Source organism: Oncorhynchus gorbuscha, linkage group LG12 (genome assembly GCF_021184085.1).
Source record: "Oncorhynchus gorbuscha isolate QuinsamMale2020 ecotype Even-year linkage group LG12, OgorEven_v1.0, whole genome shotgun sequence".
NCBI lineage: Eukaryota > Metazoa > Chordata > Actinopteri > Salmoniformes > Salmonidae > Oncorhynchus > Oncorhynchus gorbuscha.
The window spans coordinates 64,700,477-64,717,947 of record NC_060184.1 but is presented as its reverse complement, the minus strand read 5'-3'; the positions used below and the strand labels follow the sequence as shown (position 1 = coordinate 64,717,947).

At 42.1% G+C, this 17,471-nt stretch overlaps 1 protein-coding gene across 1 annotated transcript in view; it reads right to left on the bottom strand.

Annotated features, from left to right (window-relative positions):
• ctnnd2a (catenin (cadherin-associated protein), delta 2a) overlaps positions 1-17,471 on the bottom strand; it is a 439,609-nt gene that overhangs the window by 82,615 nt on the left and 339,523 nt on the right. Inside the window, exons 14-15 of the mRNA XM_046292625.1 lie at positions 12,546-12,759; positions 786-975 (exon numbers count right to left, since the gene is read on the bottom strand). Coding sequence (XP_046148581.1) covers positions 786-975; positions 12,546-12,759 — 404 coding nt within the window. The remainder of the gene's footprint in view (positions 1-785; positions 976-12,545; positions 12,760-17,471) is intronic.

The following is a 17,471-nucleotide window of genomic DNA, read 5'->3' as shown; positions in this document are numbered from 1 at the left end:
ACAATGAAGGACACACACACAGTATGTTGTAGAGCCACTACCTCCGGAGTTTCTCACACACAATGAAGGACACACACACAGTATGTTGTAGCGCCACTACCTCCGGAGTTTTTCACACACAATGAAGGACACACACACACACATATGCGCACACGCACTGCACATGCACAACCCCCAAGTTTTGGCCTGCAACTGTTGCTATGGATACCTCCCAGAGTGAGAGCACAAGAAGGAGAGAGAGAGATAAGGAGAGAGAGAGAGAGAGAGAGAGAGAGAGAGAGAGAGAGAGAGAGAGAGAGAGAGAGAGAGAGAACGTCTTAAGTGAGGCTGTGCTTTGTATTTCTATAGACCCTTGGATCAGAAACATATGCCTTAATCATACCAGTACCACACAGCACACACACACCCGCTGCGAAGTTTTCACACTGCGTCGAAATGTCATTAAACATGATGACATGAATCATTCTCCTCTATTACACACACTGCAGTGTATTAATGAATCCATACTATTAACACAGAAATAATGAGTCCATTTCAACCATACTGTATGGTTTCTCATAAGGTTAGAGGGAGATGGAGGGGAGACAGGGGTGTGTGTGTGTGGTGCTGGTTTAAACTCCAAAACACAGAAAAAGACTTCAGCGCCAACAAACCACAAGGCTGGAATTCCAACTGGAATTATGTTCCTCACGCAAAACGAGGTGTGTGAAGGCACAAGGACAGGTGCACTCACGAGGCAGTCGGTGCCGTTACTGTGTGTGCGTGTCTGCATGTGTGTGACTCACCTGAGGCAGCCGGTGGCATTGCGGAGCACCTGGGAGGTGTGTGTGTGTTGCTTGCGGTCGTCATGGAGATTGTGGGAGGAGTCCCAGGAGGACGAGTGGGGGATGATGACGCTATTGGTCAGAACGGCCAACGCATCCTGGATGATTGGCATCTTCAGGGCGTCACACGATGACAGGTTCCACAACACACCTGAGGACACACACACACATACAGCTGGATTAAAATACAGATAAAGAACATACTGTCTTTGAGGAGGAACAGCCGTCATTAAACGTACATGCTCAGAACCATCTGACATCTGTCTCTTAGCAACAGTTAATCATATGATGCAGCCATTGTTATTCTGTCTCTTTCCATGCAAACAACCCAGCTTTAAACTTGAAGCCCTCCCTGGCTCCCTCTCTCTCTGTGACGGTATGTGGGGTCGAGCAGCTTAAATTGGAGAGACACTTGTGTCACTAATTAAGATTAGAACCCAACACAAAGACAGGAGATTTATTTCACTGAATTAAAAATGTGTAGTTTACACAGCTTTCCTGAGAGGAGGAAGGAAGGCAGAAAGTGGATGCGACAAGAGCGAAATAAGGGTTTTTATGGCCAATTTAATATGAAAGCACTGCTCTGTGCACAAAGAACACTCAATTACACAATCAACAGCGTCTTGACTGAGGTTTAGTTTCCATCAAGACCAAGACTGAATGAACATTAAGCTTGTTTAAAAACAGTTTGAGGACCATTCCCATCTGTTGGTAAGTCTGACAATAGAATAGAATAACAAAGGATTGGTGGCTCCTGTCTCCCCTCAGCTATGATGTATCTATTAGGCTGTGGGACAGGCCAGAGGACCACATCGATCAACTAAGATGTCATTAACATAAGAATTATATGAATCAATATTGTCAACGGGACAATCAGTAACCACAATAATCAAGGGTCAAAATAACCATACAATGAACAATAACAATGGCAGGTTGGACATGTTGATTGGTCTGTCAGACACCGTCCCTCATAGCAGGCAGCAATGTAGTGTGTTGCCAAACCACAGCTCTCTGCGTCCTACCCCAACAGGATGGGTAGACTATTCTCACCAGAGAGGTCTATGAAACTTTGAATAACGGTTAGAATTTTGGGGAAATGACACTCTCTAATTGTTTGACATTTTGTCAGGACCTTAGGCCTCTCTATCTCTCTGTCCACTCCCTCCAAAAACACACACTGACTCAACCCACCCTACATATAAGCACACACACACACATACTAACAACAACACTCTTAGCCTGCGGGAGGTAGGCTGCAGTCAGATGGTGGAACAGATGTCTTCTCTCTGACGGGTGAGAGGAGGGCTGGCATCCTATTGGTGGACGGTGACACGCACCCCTCATTAACATTCCAAACATGCTAATTAGTGCTCCCTCCGGGTCTGGCTAACCATCTCACAGACAGACAGACCAGACCGACAGACCGAAAGACAGACAGACAGACAGACCGACAGACAGATAAAGAGAAAGATAAAGAGAGCAAGATAGAGAGATAAAGAGAGGGGGTGCAGAGGCCAAACTGGCACAGCAGCAGAGGAGAGGAGAGACATTGTTTAATTCATCTTCTCCAATCAGATCTATTCTGTCCAGTTGAATGCTTATCCCTGTCCGCCATTTTCATGGTCAATACACAGTTTATAACAGCTTTCAGCGGTCACACGTCCTTGCGGGCCACTTTATAGTTTACTGCCAATGTTAGCATACTGGAACTGAATTGTGTAGCAGTGTATAGACTAAAGCTGTATTGTGTAGCAGTGTATAGACTAAAGCTGTATTGTGTAGCAGTGTATAGACTAAAGCTGAATTGTGTAGCAGTGTATAGACTAAAGCTGAATTGTGTAGCAGTGTATAGACTAAAGCTGAATTGTGTAGCAGTGTATAGACTAAAGCTGAATTGTGTAGCAGTGTATAGACTAAAGCTGTATTGTGTAGCAGTGTATAGACTAAAGCTGAATTGTGTAGCAGTGTATAGACTAAAGCTGTATTGTGTAGCAGTGTATAGACTAAAGCTGTATTGTGTAGCAGTGTATAGACTAAAGCTGTATTGTGTAGCAGTGTATAGACTAAAGCTGTATTGTGTAGCAGTGTATAGACTAAAGCTGAATTGTGCAGTTGTAATAAGTGTTCTACTATACTGCATTATCCTTCTAGTTAGATGTAATAGTAACCTATTACATACTGCATACCATTTAAGCAGTCAGTACAGTATTCACAAGCCTTATTTCATTACATTTACCCTGCATACTGTTGTAAACTAAGCTGATTATGCATCTTGTAGTCATAATTGCATATTATTGTGCCCTACAATAGAGTTGAAGTCGGAAGTTTACATACACTTAGGTTGGAGTCCGTAAAACTCGTTTTTCAACCACTCCACAAATTTCTTGTTAACAAACTATAGTTTTGGCAAGTCGGTTAGGACATCTACTTTGTGCAAGTCATTTTCCCCCAAATTGTTTAGACAGATTATTTCACTTATAATTCACTGTATCACAATTTCAGTGGGTCAGAAGTTTACACTAAGTTGACTGTGCCTTTAAACAACTTGGAAAATTCCAGAAAATTATGTAATGGCTTTAGAAGCTTCTGATAGGGTAATTGATATAATTTGAGTCAATTGGAGGTGTACCTGCGGATGTATTACAAGGCGTACCTTCAAACTCAGTCATGACAAAATCAAAAGAAATCAGCCAAGACCTGGTTCAGTCTGGTTCATCCTTGGGAGCAAGTTCCAAACGCCTGAAGGTGCCACATTCATCTGTACAAACAATAGTACGCAAGTATAAACACCATGGGACCACGCAGCCGTCATATCGCTCAGGAAGGAGAGACGTTCTGCCTCCTAGAGATGAATGTACTTTGGTGCGAAAAGTGCAAATCAATCCCAGAACAACAGCAAAGGGCCTTGTGATGATACTGGAGGAAACAGGTCCAAAAGTATCTATATCCACAGTAAACCAAGACCTATGTCAACATAACCTAAAAGGCCTCTCAGCAAGGAAGAAGCCACTGCTCCAAAACCGCCATAAAAAAGCGAGACTACGGTTTGCAACTGCACACGGGGACAAAGATCGTATTTTTTGGAGAAATGTCCTCTTGTCTGATGAAACAAAAATAGAACTGTTTGGCCATAATGACCATCGTTATGTTTGGAGGAAAAAAGGGGAGGCTTGTAAGCCGAAGAACACCATCCCAAACGTCAAGCACGGGGGTGGCAGCATCATGTTGTGAGGGTGCTTTGCTGCGGAAGGGACTGGTGCACTTCACAAAATAGATGGTATCATGGTATCATGATGAGGGAAAAATATGTGGATATATTAAAGCAACATCTCAAGATATTAGGCAGGAAGTTAAAGCTTGGTCGCAAATTGGTCTTCCAAATGGACAATGACCCCAAGCATACTTCCAAAGTTGTGGCAAAATCGCTTAACGACAACAAAGTCAAGGTATTGGAGTGGCCATCACAATGCTCTGACCTCAATCCTATAGAAAATTTGTGGGCAGATCTGAATAATTGTGTGCGCGCAAGGAGACCAACAAACCTGACTCAGTTACACCAGCTCTGTCAGGAGGAATGGGACAAAATTCACCCAACATATTGTGTGAAGCTTGTGGAAGGCTACCCGAAACATTTGACCCGAGTTAAACAATTTTAAAGGCAATGTTACCAAATATTAATTGAGTGTATGTTAACTTCTGACCCACTGGAAATGTGATGAAAGAAGTCAAATAAATAAAAACGGAAATAAATAATTCTCTCTACTATTATTCTGACATTTCACATTCTTAAAATAAAGTGGTGATGCTAACTGACCTAAGACAGGTTATTTTTACTAGGATTAAAAGTCAGGAATTGTGAAAAACTGAGTTTAAATGTATTTGGCTGAGATGTATGTAAACTTTCCGACTTCAACTGTATGTCCTTTTTTCTATTCCTTGTAGAACCACATTCTCCAGTTGTTCATTAAAGGACCCTAAAGACCACCAGCCCTTAGTTTATGGTGGTGAGGTGGCAAGCAAATTGAGATAGCACCCATACTGCTCTAGCCGGCAGCCTGTAATGATCTTCGTCTGTTGTTTGTAGAAAGGCAGACCGAAATGCAGCGTGTAGGTTACTCATGACCTTTAATAAAGATAAAGCGGTACATGAAAATAATTGAAAATACAAAAACAACAAACAAGTGAAACAAATTACAGCCTATCTGGTGACTAACACAAAGACAGGTACAATCACCCACAAAATACAACGCGCACTCAAGCTACCTAAATACGGTTCCCAATCCGAGACAACTAGAATCAGCTGACTCCAATTAGGAATCGCCTCAGGCAGCCAAGCCTAACTAGACACACCCCTAATAATACACACTCCCAATTAATACAAACCCCAATACGAAATACAACATATAAACCCATGTCACACCCTGGCCTACCCAAACAACTAACAAAACACAAGATACAATGACCAAGGCATGACACAGCCTTGTGGCAATTCAGTGTATTCAACCTTGCAACCTAGTTTAGCTATCAGAACACAGGTTTACACTGCCTTAATTAGCGATAGGCGTTCCGTTAACGGGACAGTTGTTAATTATGCATTATGTCAAGATCGCAGATTTTAGAGAAACATCAAATGTTGCTAAATACAAGTGTCTTATATTGGCTGAAAGCTTAAATTCTTGTCAATATAACTGCGCTGTCCAATTCGAAAATGCCATGCTAGTGTTTGAGGAGAGCTCCTAACAACAAAATACTTTTTTTTCAACGTGATAAGAGGTGAATTTATCAAACCTAAGGTGAAATGTGCACTTACATTCTGAAATATTGCTCTGATTTATCATCCAAAGATGATAATGCAGTATAGTAGAACACTTATTACAACTGCACAATTCAGCTTTAGTCTATACACTGCTACACAATACAGCTTTAGTCTATACACTGCTACACAATACAGAGATAACACAAAGTGTCGTTTTATTAGATAAAATCACTTTTCATATCCTAAAAAGGCTCATATAGCACGCACGATCGATTTTGTATTTCCAGTCATTCAATTTGCAAAGAAAGGAATCTGTGAAAATCTCACCCTAAACGTTGTTTGAACGAGTCAAATCACATTCGTATGTATTCCTCAGGGATCCTAGAAGGTAACAAGACTTCACTATTTCATTAGGGGTGTAGTATATCCTATAGGACACCATATTTGGTTAGAGAGCGACACCTTCATGGCACGCCGATGACGCAGGCCGGCATCACTTGAAGGACTGTATCTTTGTCAAATTCTTGCAGAAAAAATGGAATATGAATGAGAATGTCTCATTCACGATTTGCCCAAATGTAGGGTTAACTTGACTCGAAAAGTCTTGTTTTTCACTCATTTTTCAAGTTATCCATCTGAAACTTTGCACATACACTGCTGCCATCTTGTGTACACTATCGGAATTACAACCACAGTGATGGCTATAACTATGACCTTTCTCTTGCATTTCAAGGATTGTGGTAGAAAAAGACCCGTTTTTTCTTTGTATTTTCTTCTACCAGATCTATTGTGTTATATTCTCCTACATTCAATTCACATTTCCAAAAAGTTTCAAAGTGCTTCCTTTCAAATGGTACCAATAATATGCATATCCTTGCTTCATGGCCTGAGCTACAGGCAGTTAAATTTGGGTATGTAATTTAGGCGAATTCATCTTCTCCAATCATGCTCCCCAAGCAGAGATATATATTTTACAATCATAAAGTAGGCTACCCCCCCCCCCCGCGCCTATTTCACACACCAGAGATATTAGGTAAATCATTGAACAACTGTGGCCCCATAAAAATATGTTAACGTTGAAAACAAAATTAATTAGCTGCTCTTCCTTATTTTAAAAAGTGTCTGTGTTTTCCTTCTCAGACTCATCAGCAACAAAGTACAAGTACCATCAACCTCTCTAATCTCTCTCGGTCTCTGATTGCAATAATGATTACCAGGCCTGATGAGCACCAGTGGTTGACCAGGCCACATAGACATGCTATAACATGTTACAATAGAGAGAGGAGAGAGAGAGAGAGAGAGAGAGAGAGAGAGAGAGAGAGAGAGAGAGAGAGAGAGAGAGAGAGAGAGAGAGAGAGAGAGAGAGAGAGACGGAGAGAGACGGAGAGAGACGGAGAGAGACGGAGAGAGACGGAGAGAGACGGAGAGAGACGGAGAGAGACGGAGAGAGAATATCTTTATTCTTTTGGAACTTCTGTGAGTACAATGTTTACTGTTCATTTTTATGGTTTATTTAACTTTTGTTTATCATCTAACATTTGTTTCCCATGCCAATTAAACCCTTGAATTGAATTGAGAGAGAGGGAGATGGAGAGAGAGAGATGGAGAGGTGGAGAGAGAGAGAGAAAGATAGAGACCGTGGTAGACTCTTCATTGATCTAGACTAGAGGAAGGACAACCCGTCCATCACTGTGACTTTGGCCAAGTTCAAATCTCCTGTGCGCACACACACACACACACACACACACACACACACACACACACACACACACACACACACACACACACACACACACACACACACACACACACACACACACACACACACACACACACACACACACTCCTGTCGACCGTAGAAACAAGAACATAGATCTGAAACGCATCACTAGGCACAAGGTTTCCATGGGGACCCAATCATGTGACCACTGGCTTGTGGTTAGTGTGTGTGTTTCCCTAAGGACTAGGATTGTAAGAGTTGGAGGACAGTTTTTAGGAAAGAGAGAGATGATTGCATGACTTCATAAATAAATCATTTCACAAATACGTTAAGACGATGGGTCTGAAGTGGTTATGTTTTATCAACCATAGGATCTCTGTCCGGTCTGATTCACCAGTCTCCTATTCCCTGACATTAAACCTCACATAGACCACACCACTAACCACTGGGTATAAAGTATCATATTTCCTCCACAGTCTGGTGGGGTCTAGGCCTGTGTTTTAGATATTTAAATGGGCAGGGATGAGACTGGGTCTTGGGCTGGGGTATAGTGTAGCCCATATCTGGATGCCTGTTGTATATCCTCTGTGAGCAAAACTGCTATCACCAGCCTAGACTCAGACAGTAAATTTAAGCAGTAAATTCTCCCTGAGTCACAGAGACTGGCCATGCATAACACTGCTTCAGAGTTAGCCAGGAAGAGGAGAGAGAGAGAGAGCAAGAGAGAGAGGGGGAGAGAGAGAGAGAGCAGAGAGAGAGAGAGAGAGAGAGAGAGAGAGAGAGAGAGAGAGAGAGAGAGAGAGAGAGAGAGAGAGAGAGAGAGAGAGAGAGAGAGAGAGAGAGAGAGAGAGAGAGAGAGAGAGAGAGAGAGAGAGAGAGAGAGAGAGAGAGAGAGAGGAGAGAGAGAGTGAGAGAGAGCAGGAGAGAGGAGAGAGAGAGAGAGAGAGAGAGGGGGGTAGAGAGACAGTGAGAGGGCAGGAGAGGGAAAGAGAGACAGAGAGGAGTGAGAGAGTGGTAGAGAAAGAGAGATAGAGGGGTAGAGAGACAATGAGGAGGACCTGGCTAAAAATACTTGAATCAGTCATAGAGCCCATTGCCCTTTATGATTGTGAGGTTTGGGGTCAGCTCACCAACCAAGACTTCACAAAATGGGAAAAACACCAAATTGAGACTCTGCATGCAGAATTCTGCAAAAATATCCTCCATGTACAACGTAGAACACCAAATAATGCATGCAGAGCAGAATTAGGCCGATACCCACTAATTATTAAAATCCAGAAAAGAGACGTTAAATTCTACAACCACCAAAAAGGAAGCGATTCCCAAACCTTCCATAACAAAGCCATCACCGGCTCTGTTCACAAACACAAACACACCCCACAGAGCCCCAGAGAGAGAGAGAGAGAGAGAGAGAGAGAGAGAGAGAGAGAGAGAGAGAGAGAGAGAGAGAGAGAGAGAGAGAGAGAGAGAGAGAGAGAGAGAGAGAGAGAGAGAGAGAGAGAGAGGGGATAATTGTAATTGTAGGTCATCCAATTTTATTTTACAATGATTGCATGTTAGCCAGTAGAATGGATGGCAATGGGAGTTTACTCGCTCGCCCACGGATTCTCAGAAGGCATCCCAACCTGCGCCCCCTTTTCTTGCATCTTTTCATCACGCAAATGACAGGGATTTGGGCCTGTTGCCGGGAAAGCAGTATATCCTTCTCGCCGGGACCCATTAAAAGAAAAAGCTGTCCAGAAGTCATTTTCGGTCATAAGAGATGGTAGCAGCAACATTGTGTGCAAAATAAGTAAAAAAATAAGTTTCAAACTACGCAAAAAAAAGAACAATGTTGAGTAAAACTATTGTGGAATATCATGAATATCACTGGCTATCTAAGTTAAATATGAAGTTGTCGCTCAACAACATCAAGTTTATCAGGTATCCAGATAACATCAAGTCCTACTGAAGCACGTAGCTAACATTAGCTATCGTATTTAGCTAAAGTAAAGGCACGGCAGGCTGCAAATAACTATCTTTTCAAAGATATACGATTAAATAACCGTGATCATTTTGAGGCCAAGAAAATACTAGTTACATTTGAACACTGCAGGAGACACTTTGCTCATCTTCTTTGCCATCTTTCCTTTGTTTTTGTTTACTTTCAGAGAGCTATCAAATCTCAAAGCCCTCCTTTCATCCATTTTGAATGCAAAACTTTACAGTCCATTCATACTTCATAAGAAGCCAAAACAGGTATGACATCCGGGCATTTAAAGCATACTTGATTTTTGAAATGTCACATACTATTCTTTGCACATTAAAACAGCCTACTATTTAGGATGCTAGTATAGGTATTCGCACACAAACATTGTTTTTGGCCCTCTGTGTCCTCAGTCTCCGTGGAGACTGTCTGACCGAGAGATGAGCGTTGTTGCTGTGAGGGAGGAGTCAGGGGTCAAACTGGACATGAGGGTCACGCTTCCTCTCACTTCCCTTATCTCTGAACAAAATAACGCTACAAAAGCAGCCTCTGTCTGTATTTGTGCCTTTGTTTTCGTGTCAGTGTGTCTGTGTGCCTGTGTGTGTGTTCGTGTATGTGTGTCTGTGTGCCTGTGTGTGTTCGTGTATGTGTGTCTGTGTGCCTGTGTGTGTGTTCGTGTATGTGTGTCTGTGTGTGTTTATCTCTGAACAAGCTCTCTCCACGGAAAGGGAGAAGAGGAAATGATTACTCCTGAATTACAGTTTAAACACCGTTTCACTGTGTAAGAAAAATGTGATTGACTGGGTATCGAACACAGGTTATCAGTGACACTCAAAGACCATGTTAGCCCACTGTTAGCCTAGGCTTTAGCACTGGGAGTTAACACAAGTCCTCATGTCTTAAATGCTATTTCAAGAGGCCTCATTTCTCCCCTCAGTGGTTTGAAGGCCTTTACAATAGAGTCTATTCTGGCTCTGTCACATACTGCCTGCCAGCCCAAAGGGCGGCCAATTTAGGCAGGGGTACCCGTCCATCGGATTAGCTGATAGGCTTCTTAATGCCCATTCACAAGGCTAATCACTAGTCACAGATGGGCTGGGACCAAGTGTATCTGGCCCCTCCCATCAGAGATAAACACGCATGAACGTTCACAGACAAAAACACACACACACACACACACACAAGAAAGCTTGGATTAAGGTCCCCAGATGTTGATATAGCCTGATGTAAAATAGTCTTTCAGGATTTCTCCTTGGCTAGCCTGTCTTAGAAGCCTTAAACTTCTTATGGCTGAGATCCCATTAACGGGAACAGCCCATGAAAGTGCAGGGCGCCAAATTCAAAACAACAGAAATCTCATAATTAAAATTCCTCAAACATACAAGTTTTTTATACCATTTTCAAGATAGTTGTTTTCAATGTGTTGGTAATCCCACCACATTGTCCGATTTCAAAAAGGCTTTACGACGAAAGCACACAATCTGATTATGTTAGGTCAGTACCTAGTCACAGAAAAAAACAGCCATTTTTCCAGCCAAAGAGAGAAGTCACAAAAAGCAGAAATATAGATCAAATTAATCACTAACCTTTGATGATCTTCATCAGATGACACTCATAGGGCTTCATGTGACACAATACATGTATGTTTTGTTCGATAAAGTTCATATTTATATCCAAAAATCTCAGTTTACATTGGCGCGTTACGTTCAGTAATGTTTTGCTTCCAAAACATCCGGTGATTTTGCAGAGAGCCACATCAATTTACAGAAATATTCATAAAAAACATTGACAAAAGATACAAGTGTTATGCATGGAACTTTAGATAAACTTCTCCTAAATGCAACCACTGTGTCAGATTTCAAAAAAACTTTACCGAAAAAGCACACCATGCTATAATCTGAGTACAGCGCTCAGAGACCAAAACAAGCCATACAGATATCAGCCATGTTGTGGAGTCAACAGAAGTCAGAAATAGCATTATAAATATTCACTTACCTTTGATGATCTTCTTCGGAATGCACTCCCAGGAATCCCAGTTCCACAATAAATGTTTGTTTTGTTCGATAATGTCCATCATTTCTGTCCAAATACCTCTTTTTTGTTCTCGCCTTTAGTTCACACATCCAAATTCACGATGCGCAGGCCAGACAGGAAGTCAAAAATTTCCATTAGAGTTCTTAGAAACATGTCAAACGATGTATAGAATCAATCTTTTGGATGTTTTTAACATAAATCTTAAATAATGTTTCAACCGGAGAATTCCTTTGTCTTTAGAAATACAATGGAACACAGCTACCTCTCACGGAGCGAGCTTGAATGAGCTCATGGCACTCTACCAGACTTCTTACTCAATCAGCTCTCATTCTCTCCTCCTCCACAGTAGAAGCCTCAAACAAGGTTCTAAAGACTGTTGACATCTAGTGGAAGCTTTAGGAAGTGCAAATGGACCAAATTTACACTGTGTCTTGGGTAGGCGATCACTTGAAAAACTACAAACCTCAGATTTCCCACTTCCTGGTTGGATTTCTTCTCAGGTTTTTGCCTGCCATATGAGTTCTATTATACTCACTGACATCCTTCAAACAGTTTTAGAAATGTGTTTTCTATCCAAATCTACTAATAATATGCATATCTTAGCTTCTGGGCCTGAGTAGCAGGCAGTTTACTCTGGGCACCTTATTCATCAAAGCTACTCAATACTGCCCCCAAGCCATAAGAAGTTTTAACAAAGGTTCTATTGCTCCACACCAAACCAACACACACACCGATGTTCTCACTGCTCTCACCTAAGGGGCTAAAGAAACATGACTGTTATAAAAACTGCTATCTCACAGAGGTACCAAGGCCAAAAAACTCATATCTGGCAGATAGAAAAATCCCCAGAAAAGACTGAAAGAAGGGAAACAGATGTGTGTTCAGTGTGTGGGAGTTGTTTGTTTCTCATATTTGTTGACTAGTGAGGGAGTTTGTTCCCAGCGTCACATAGAGAAGCACTGTGGTTTGTGTTAATATTTCAGTGTGTGCTCTCAAAGACAGTTGAGACTTTGTCTGTTCGTGTACAATGACAGTCTGAGTATTTGGACAGAATGCTAGAGGTGTTACTTGAAACCGTTGAATTCACTGATCCTGCTTTCCTTCAAATTGTTTTCTCTACTGAGCAGCTATGTTTCCCTGCTAGTGAATAAGTCTGGACTTATGAGTAATTAAACCATTGGAAACAGTTATCACTGTCTTCTGGAATTTAGAGGTGTCAGTGTGTGTGTCATATGTGTCCTGTACCTGTGACCAGTTCTCGTATCTCCACATCTCCCGTCTTGCGTAGCAGGCGGACCAGGGCAGGTATGCCCCCACAGTTCTTCAGGGTGATCTTGTTGTCGTCGTTGGCCTTGCCGTAGACCAGGTTCCTCAGGGCTCCACAGGCACTGCGGTGGACCTCACTCATACGGTGGTCCAACAGGTCTACCAGCAGCTGGATCCCACCCTGACGACGAATCTGATGATTAATCAGACAGAGAAAGAGAGAGAAATAGCGGTGAAAAAGGTCAGTAACCTTGCTTGAAGACGTGTTGGCTTCCCAAGCAAATGCCTCAGCGGCACAGAGATGGGCTACATTGAAGAAAATAGACACTTGCTGTCATCAATTGTAAAAAACTGTTGAGTTTGAAAACTACTAGTCAAACTAATAAATCAAACTGATAACAAATTAAACCATTTAGGGGAGGGGTGGTAGGCTTAGGGGAAAATAATAATAAAGGAAAATATATTTAAAAAATAAGAACATTTATATATGGGGGAATGGAAATGATGCAGACAATTATATTGATAGAATCCACAATCTATCTGCAATATTTAAGCTGATCTACCCGTTAAAATAAAAAAATAAAAACACAATTAGAAATGAAACCTCAAAATGTAAATTATAATCATGTGCACTCAGTGATTTCCAGGGAGATGAGACAGACAAGAACTTCAAACTGTTTTTCCAGCAGTCTCGCCCTCCAGGAGTTACAATCCTAACCTTCCCCCGCTGGTGTTACAGACATAGCCTTCCCCCACTGTTTCACAACAGGGCCTTCTGGAACCATCAGGCGGCCAATGAGCAGAGAGAAAGGAGAGTTCCAACCAGTCATCAGGGAGTTATAATGATCCTAGATCTCGGTAGTGGTTCACAGGAGATCATTAACCATAGAAACATTTATATGTCCTTAACAACCAACTGGTGAATATTTGGAGTTGTGTGTTTGTGTGTTTGAGTGTGTATGTGTGTGATTGCGTGTGTGCGCGTGTCTTAGATCCTAAACAAATTTGTGCACAAAATGTGAGAAAAATAACATTTCTGTGTGTATGCTAAATTTTTGGGATCTTTAATTTCAGCTCATGAAATATGGGACCAACACTTTACATGTTGCATTTATATTTTTGTTCAGTATAAATAGTGTTCATATTTCCTGCTATAAAGAGCTGCTGGCCCAGATTTACAAGTGCCTTTCTCCTTTAAAGGCTTCGCTCTGTTCTTGACCTGAACCTTCTACACACAAACCTTAGATAGCATCCCCACACAGAGGGAGAGACAGAAACAGAGAGAGAGAGGAAAAGGCAGAAAGGGAGTGAGAAGGGAATGAAAGAGATAATAGGGAGATGGAGAGTGAAGGTGAAGGGAAAACAGTCAGGGAGAGAGAAAAAGAAAGGCAGAGAGGAGAGAAGGGGCAAGGAAAGGTTACAAGAGCTGTTTGACGACATTGCAGAACTTTATCTCTCCAAATTAATTTCAGTTATCTTTTCAATTAAGACGGATTAACACTGAACTGAATACTAAACAAACCACATACATTGATACTCAAAAACATCCCTCTCCTCTCCTCGCTTCACTCATCTTCTCTCCTCTCCCCTCTCCAAGCCTCTCTTCTACCCCCCCCCCCACATGACACGTACAGCCACTAAGGGGACAATAATCTTGATGATCTAATAATCCACATAAAAGTGCATTGCCTCCACACCTAGGAGCAGTATATGAAGGTGATTATGCTGTGGATTGATTTGTTTGTGACCTGCGGTTTCATGGCGGGCATAGCTACTGCACTACATTTACCGCTAGTAGTTAGTGTTTGCTACAGCTGCTTGGCACGGGTGGAGTGGGAATTGTGGGAAATGTGATCGGCTGGCTTCGGGATACGGGAGACCATGACAGGAACGCCAAGCTGGGAATGTGTGGAAAGTGTGGCAATGTTCATAGCCATGTGTGTGAGCCTTTGTTACAGATCTGTACATTACACACACAATTTGCTTTTTTCTGACTTTATTTTCCCCGTGGGGGAGATTTTGTTGCAGTATCATGTATACGTTTAAGTACAGCAGACAACAAATTGACAATACAGCGACCCTAGTCTCTGTCAGATTACCCTGCGTTTTCCACGTTTGCATTTGGGTTTGTAATCCAGTCGCAGACAATCAGGGATTAGGCCATTGGGATACACATTCCGTTCATGTTTGAGTTGCATTGTGGTAGGAACTCTCTGCTGTTTTAGATTCCGCTGCCAGCGGCGTTTCCATAACTGAGTCCGTTTTATATGGCGGTTTTGGAGCAGTGTATCACGAATACCACCGAAGGTGGCTCCCCATCCTGCTCAGGTGGCTCTCGGCGGTCATCGTCGCAGGTCTACTAGCTGCCACCGATCCCTTTTTCCTTTTCGTTTGTTTTTGTCTAATTGTTTTCTCCTGTTCCTTGTTGTAGTTTTGGGATGGGTGTTATTTACGTTAGTTTTGCCCGCTGGTGTTTGTGCGGGCTTGTTGGTTCGTTACGTTTGGTGATGTATCGTGTTTGTTTTGGGTTTTCGCTGTCCAGTGTTTGTAACTAGGTTTTGGGTTTGTTTAGCGCCAGTGTTTTAGGGCATTCACCCATGTTTGGACCTGTAACAAGCGTTTTTCCCGTTCACTTCGCTCTCTGCATTTGACTCCTCACTCATCACTCACCCAACGTTACACAGTGCCTTCTTCCTTCCTGAGCGGCCTTTCAGATTATGTCGATATACAGTGGGGCAAAAAAGTATTTAGTCAGCCACCTATTGTGCAAGTTCTCTCACTTAAAAAGATGAGAGGCCTGTAATTTTCATCATAGGTACACTTCAACTATGACAGATAAAATTAGAAAAAAAATCCAGAAAATCACATTGTAGGATTTTTCATGAATTTATTTGCAAATTATGGTGGACAATTTGTATTTGGTCAATAACAAAAGTGTATCTCAATACTTTGTTATATACCCTTTGTTGGCAATGACAGAGGTCAAACGTTTTCTGTAAGTCTTCACAAGGTTTTCACACACTGTTGCTGGTATTTTGACCCATTCCTCCATGCAGATCTCCCCTAGAGCAGTGATGTTTTGGGGCTATTGCTGGGCAACACGGACTTTCAACTCCCTCCAAAGATTTTCTATGGGGTTGAGATCTGGAGACTGGCTAGGCCACTCCAGGTCCTTGAAATGCTTCTTAGAAAGCCACTCCTTCGTTTCCCGGGCGGTGTGTTTGGGATCATTGTCATGCTGAAAGACCCAGCCACGTTTCATCTTCAATGCCCTTGCTGGTGGAAGGAGGTTTTCACTCAAAATCTCATGATACATGGCCCCATTCATTCTTTCCTTTACACGGATCAGTCGTCCTGGTCCCTTTGCAGAAAAACAGCCCCAAAGCATGATGTTTCCACCCCCATGCTTCACAGTAGGTATGGTGTTCTTTGGATGCAACTAAGCATTCTTTATCCTCCAAAAAGTTATATTTTGGTTTCATCTGACCATATGACAATCTCCCAATCTTCTTCTGGATCATCCAAATGCTCACTAGCAAACTACAGACGGGCCTGGACATGTACTGGCTTAAGCAGGGGGACACGTCTGGCACTGCAGGATTTGAGTCCCTGGCGGCGTAGTGTGTTACAAATGGTAGGCTTTGTTACTTTGGTCCCAGCTCTCTGCAGGTCATTCACTAGGTCCCCCCGTGTGGTTCTGGGATTTTTGCTCACTGTTCTTGTGATCATTTTGACCCCACGTGGTGAGATCTTGCGTGGAGCCCCAGATCGAGGGAGATTATCAGTGGTCTTGTATGTCTTCCATTTCCTAATATTTGCTCCCACAGCTGATTTCTTCAAACCAAGCTGCTTACCTATTGCAGATTCAGTCTTCCCAGCCTGGTGCAGGTCTACAATTTTGTTTCTCGTGTCCTTTGACAGCTCTTTGGTCTTGGCCATAGTGGAGTTTAGAGTGTGACTGTTTGAGGTTGTGGACAGGTGTCTTTTATACTGATATCAAGTTCAAACAGGTGCCATTAATACAGGTAACGAGTGGTGGACAGAGGAGCCTCTTAAAGATGAAGTTACAGGTCTGTGAGAGCCAGAAATCTTGATTGTTTGTAGGTGACCAAATACTTATTTTCCACCATAATTTGCAAATAAATTCATTAAAAATCCTACAATGTGATTTTCTGGATTTTTTTCTCATTTTGTCTGTCATAGTTGAAGGGTACCTATGATGAAAATTACAGGCCTCTCTCATCTTTTTAAGTGGGAGAACTTGCACAATTGGTGGCTGACTAAATACTTTTTTGCCCCACTGTAGGACTTGTTTTACTGTGGATATAGATACTTTTGGACCTGTTTCCTCCAGCATCTTCACAAGGTCCTTTGCTGTTGTTCTGGGATTGATTTGCACTTTTCGCACCAAATCATTTTCATCTCTAGGAGACAGAACGCGTCTCCTTCCTGAGCGGTATGACGGCTGTGTGGTCCCATAGTGTTTATACTAGCGTATTATTGTTTGTACAGATGAACGTGGTACCTCAGGCGTTTGGAAATTGCTCACAAGGATGAACCAGACTTGTGGAGGTCTACAATTCTTTTCTGAGATCTTGGCTGATTTCTTTTGATTTTCCCATGATGTCAAGCAGAGGCACTGAGATTTAAAGGTAGGCCTTGAAATACATCCACAGGTACACCTCCAATTGACTCAAATAATGTCAATTAGCCTATCAGAAGCTTCTAAAGCCATGACATCATTTTCTGGAAATTTCCAAACTGTTTAAAGGCACAGTCAACTTAGTGTATGTAAACTTCTAACTCACTAGAATTGTGATACAGTGAATTATAAGTTAAATAATCTGTCTGTCAACAATTGTTGAAAAAATGATTTGTGTCATGCACAAAGTAGATGTCCTAACC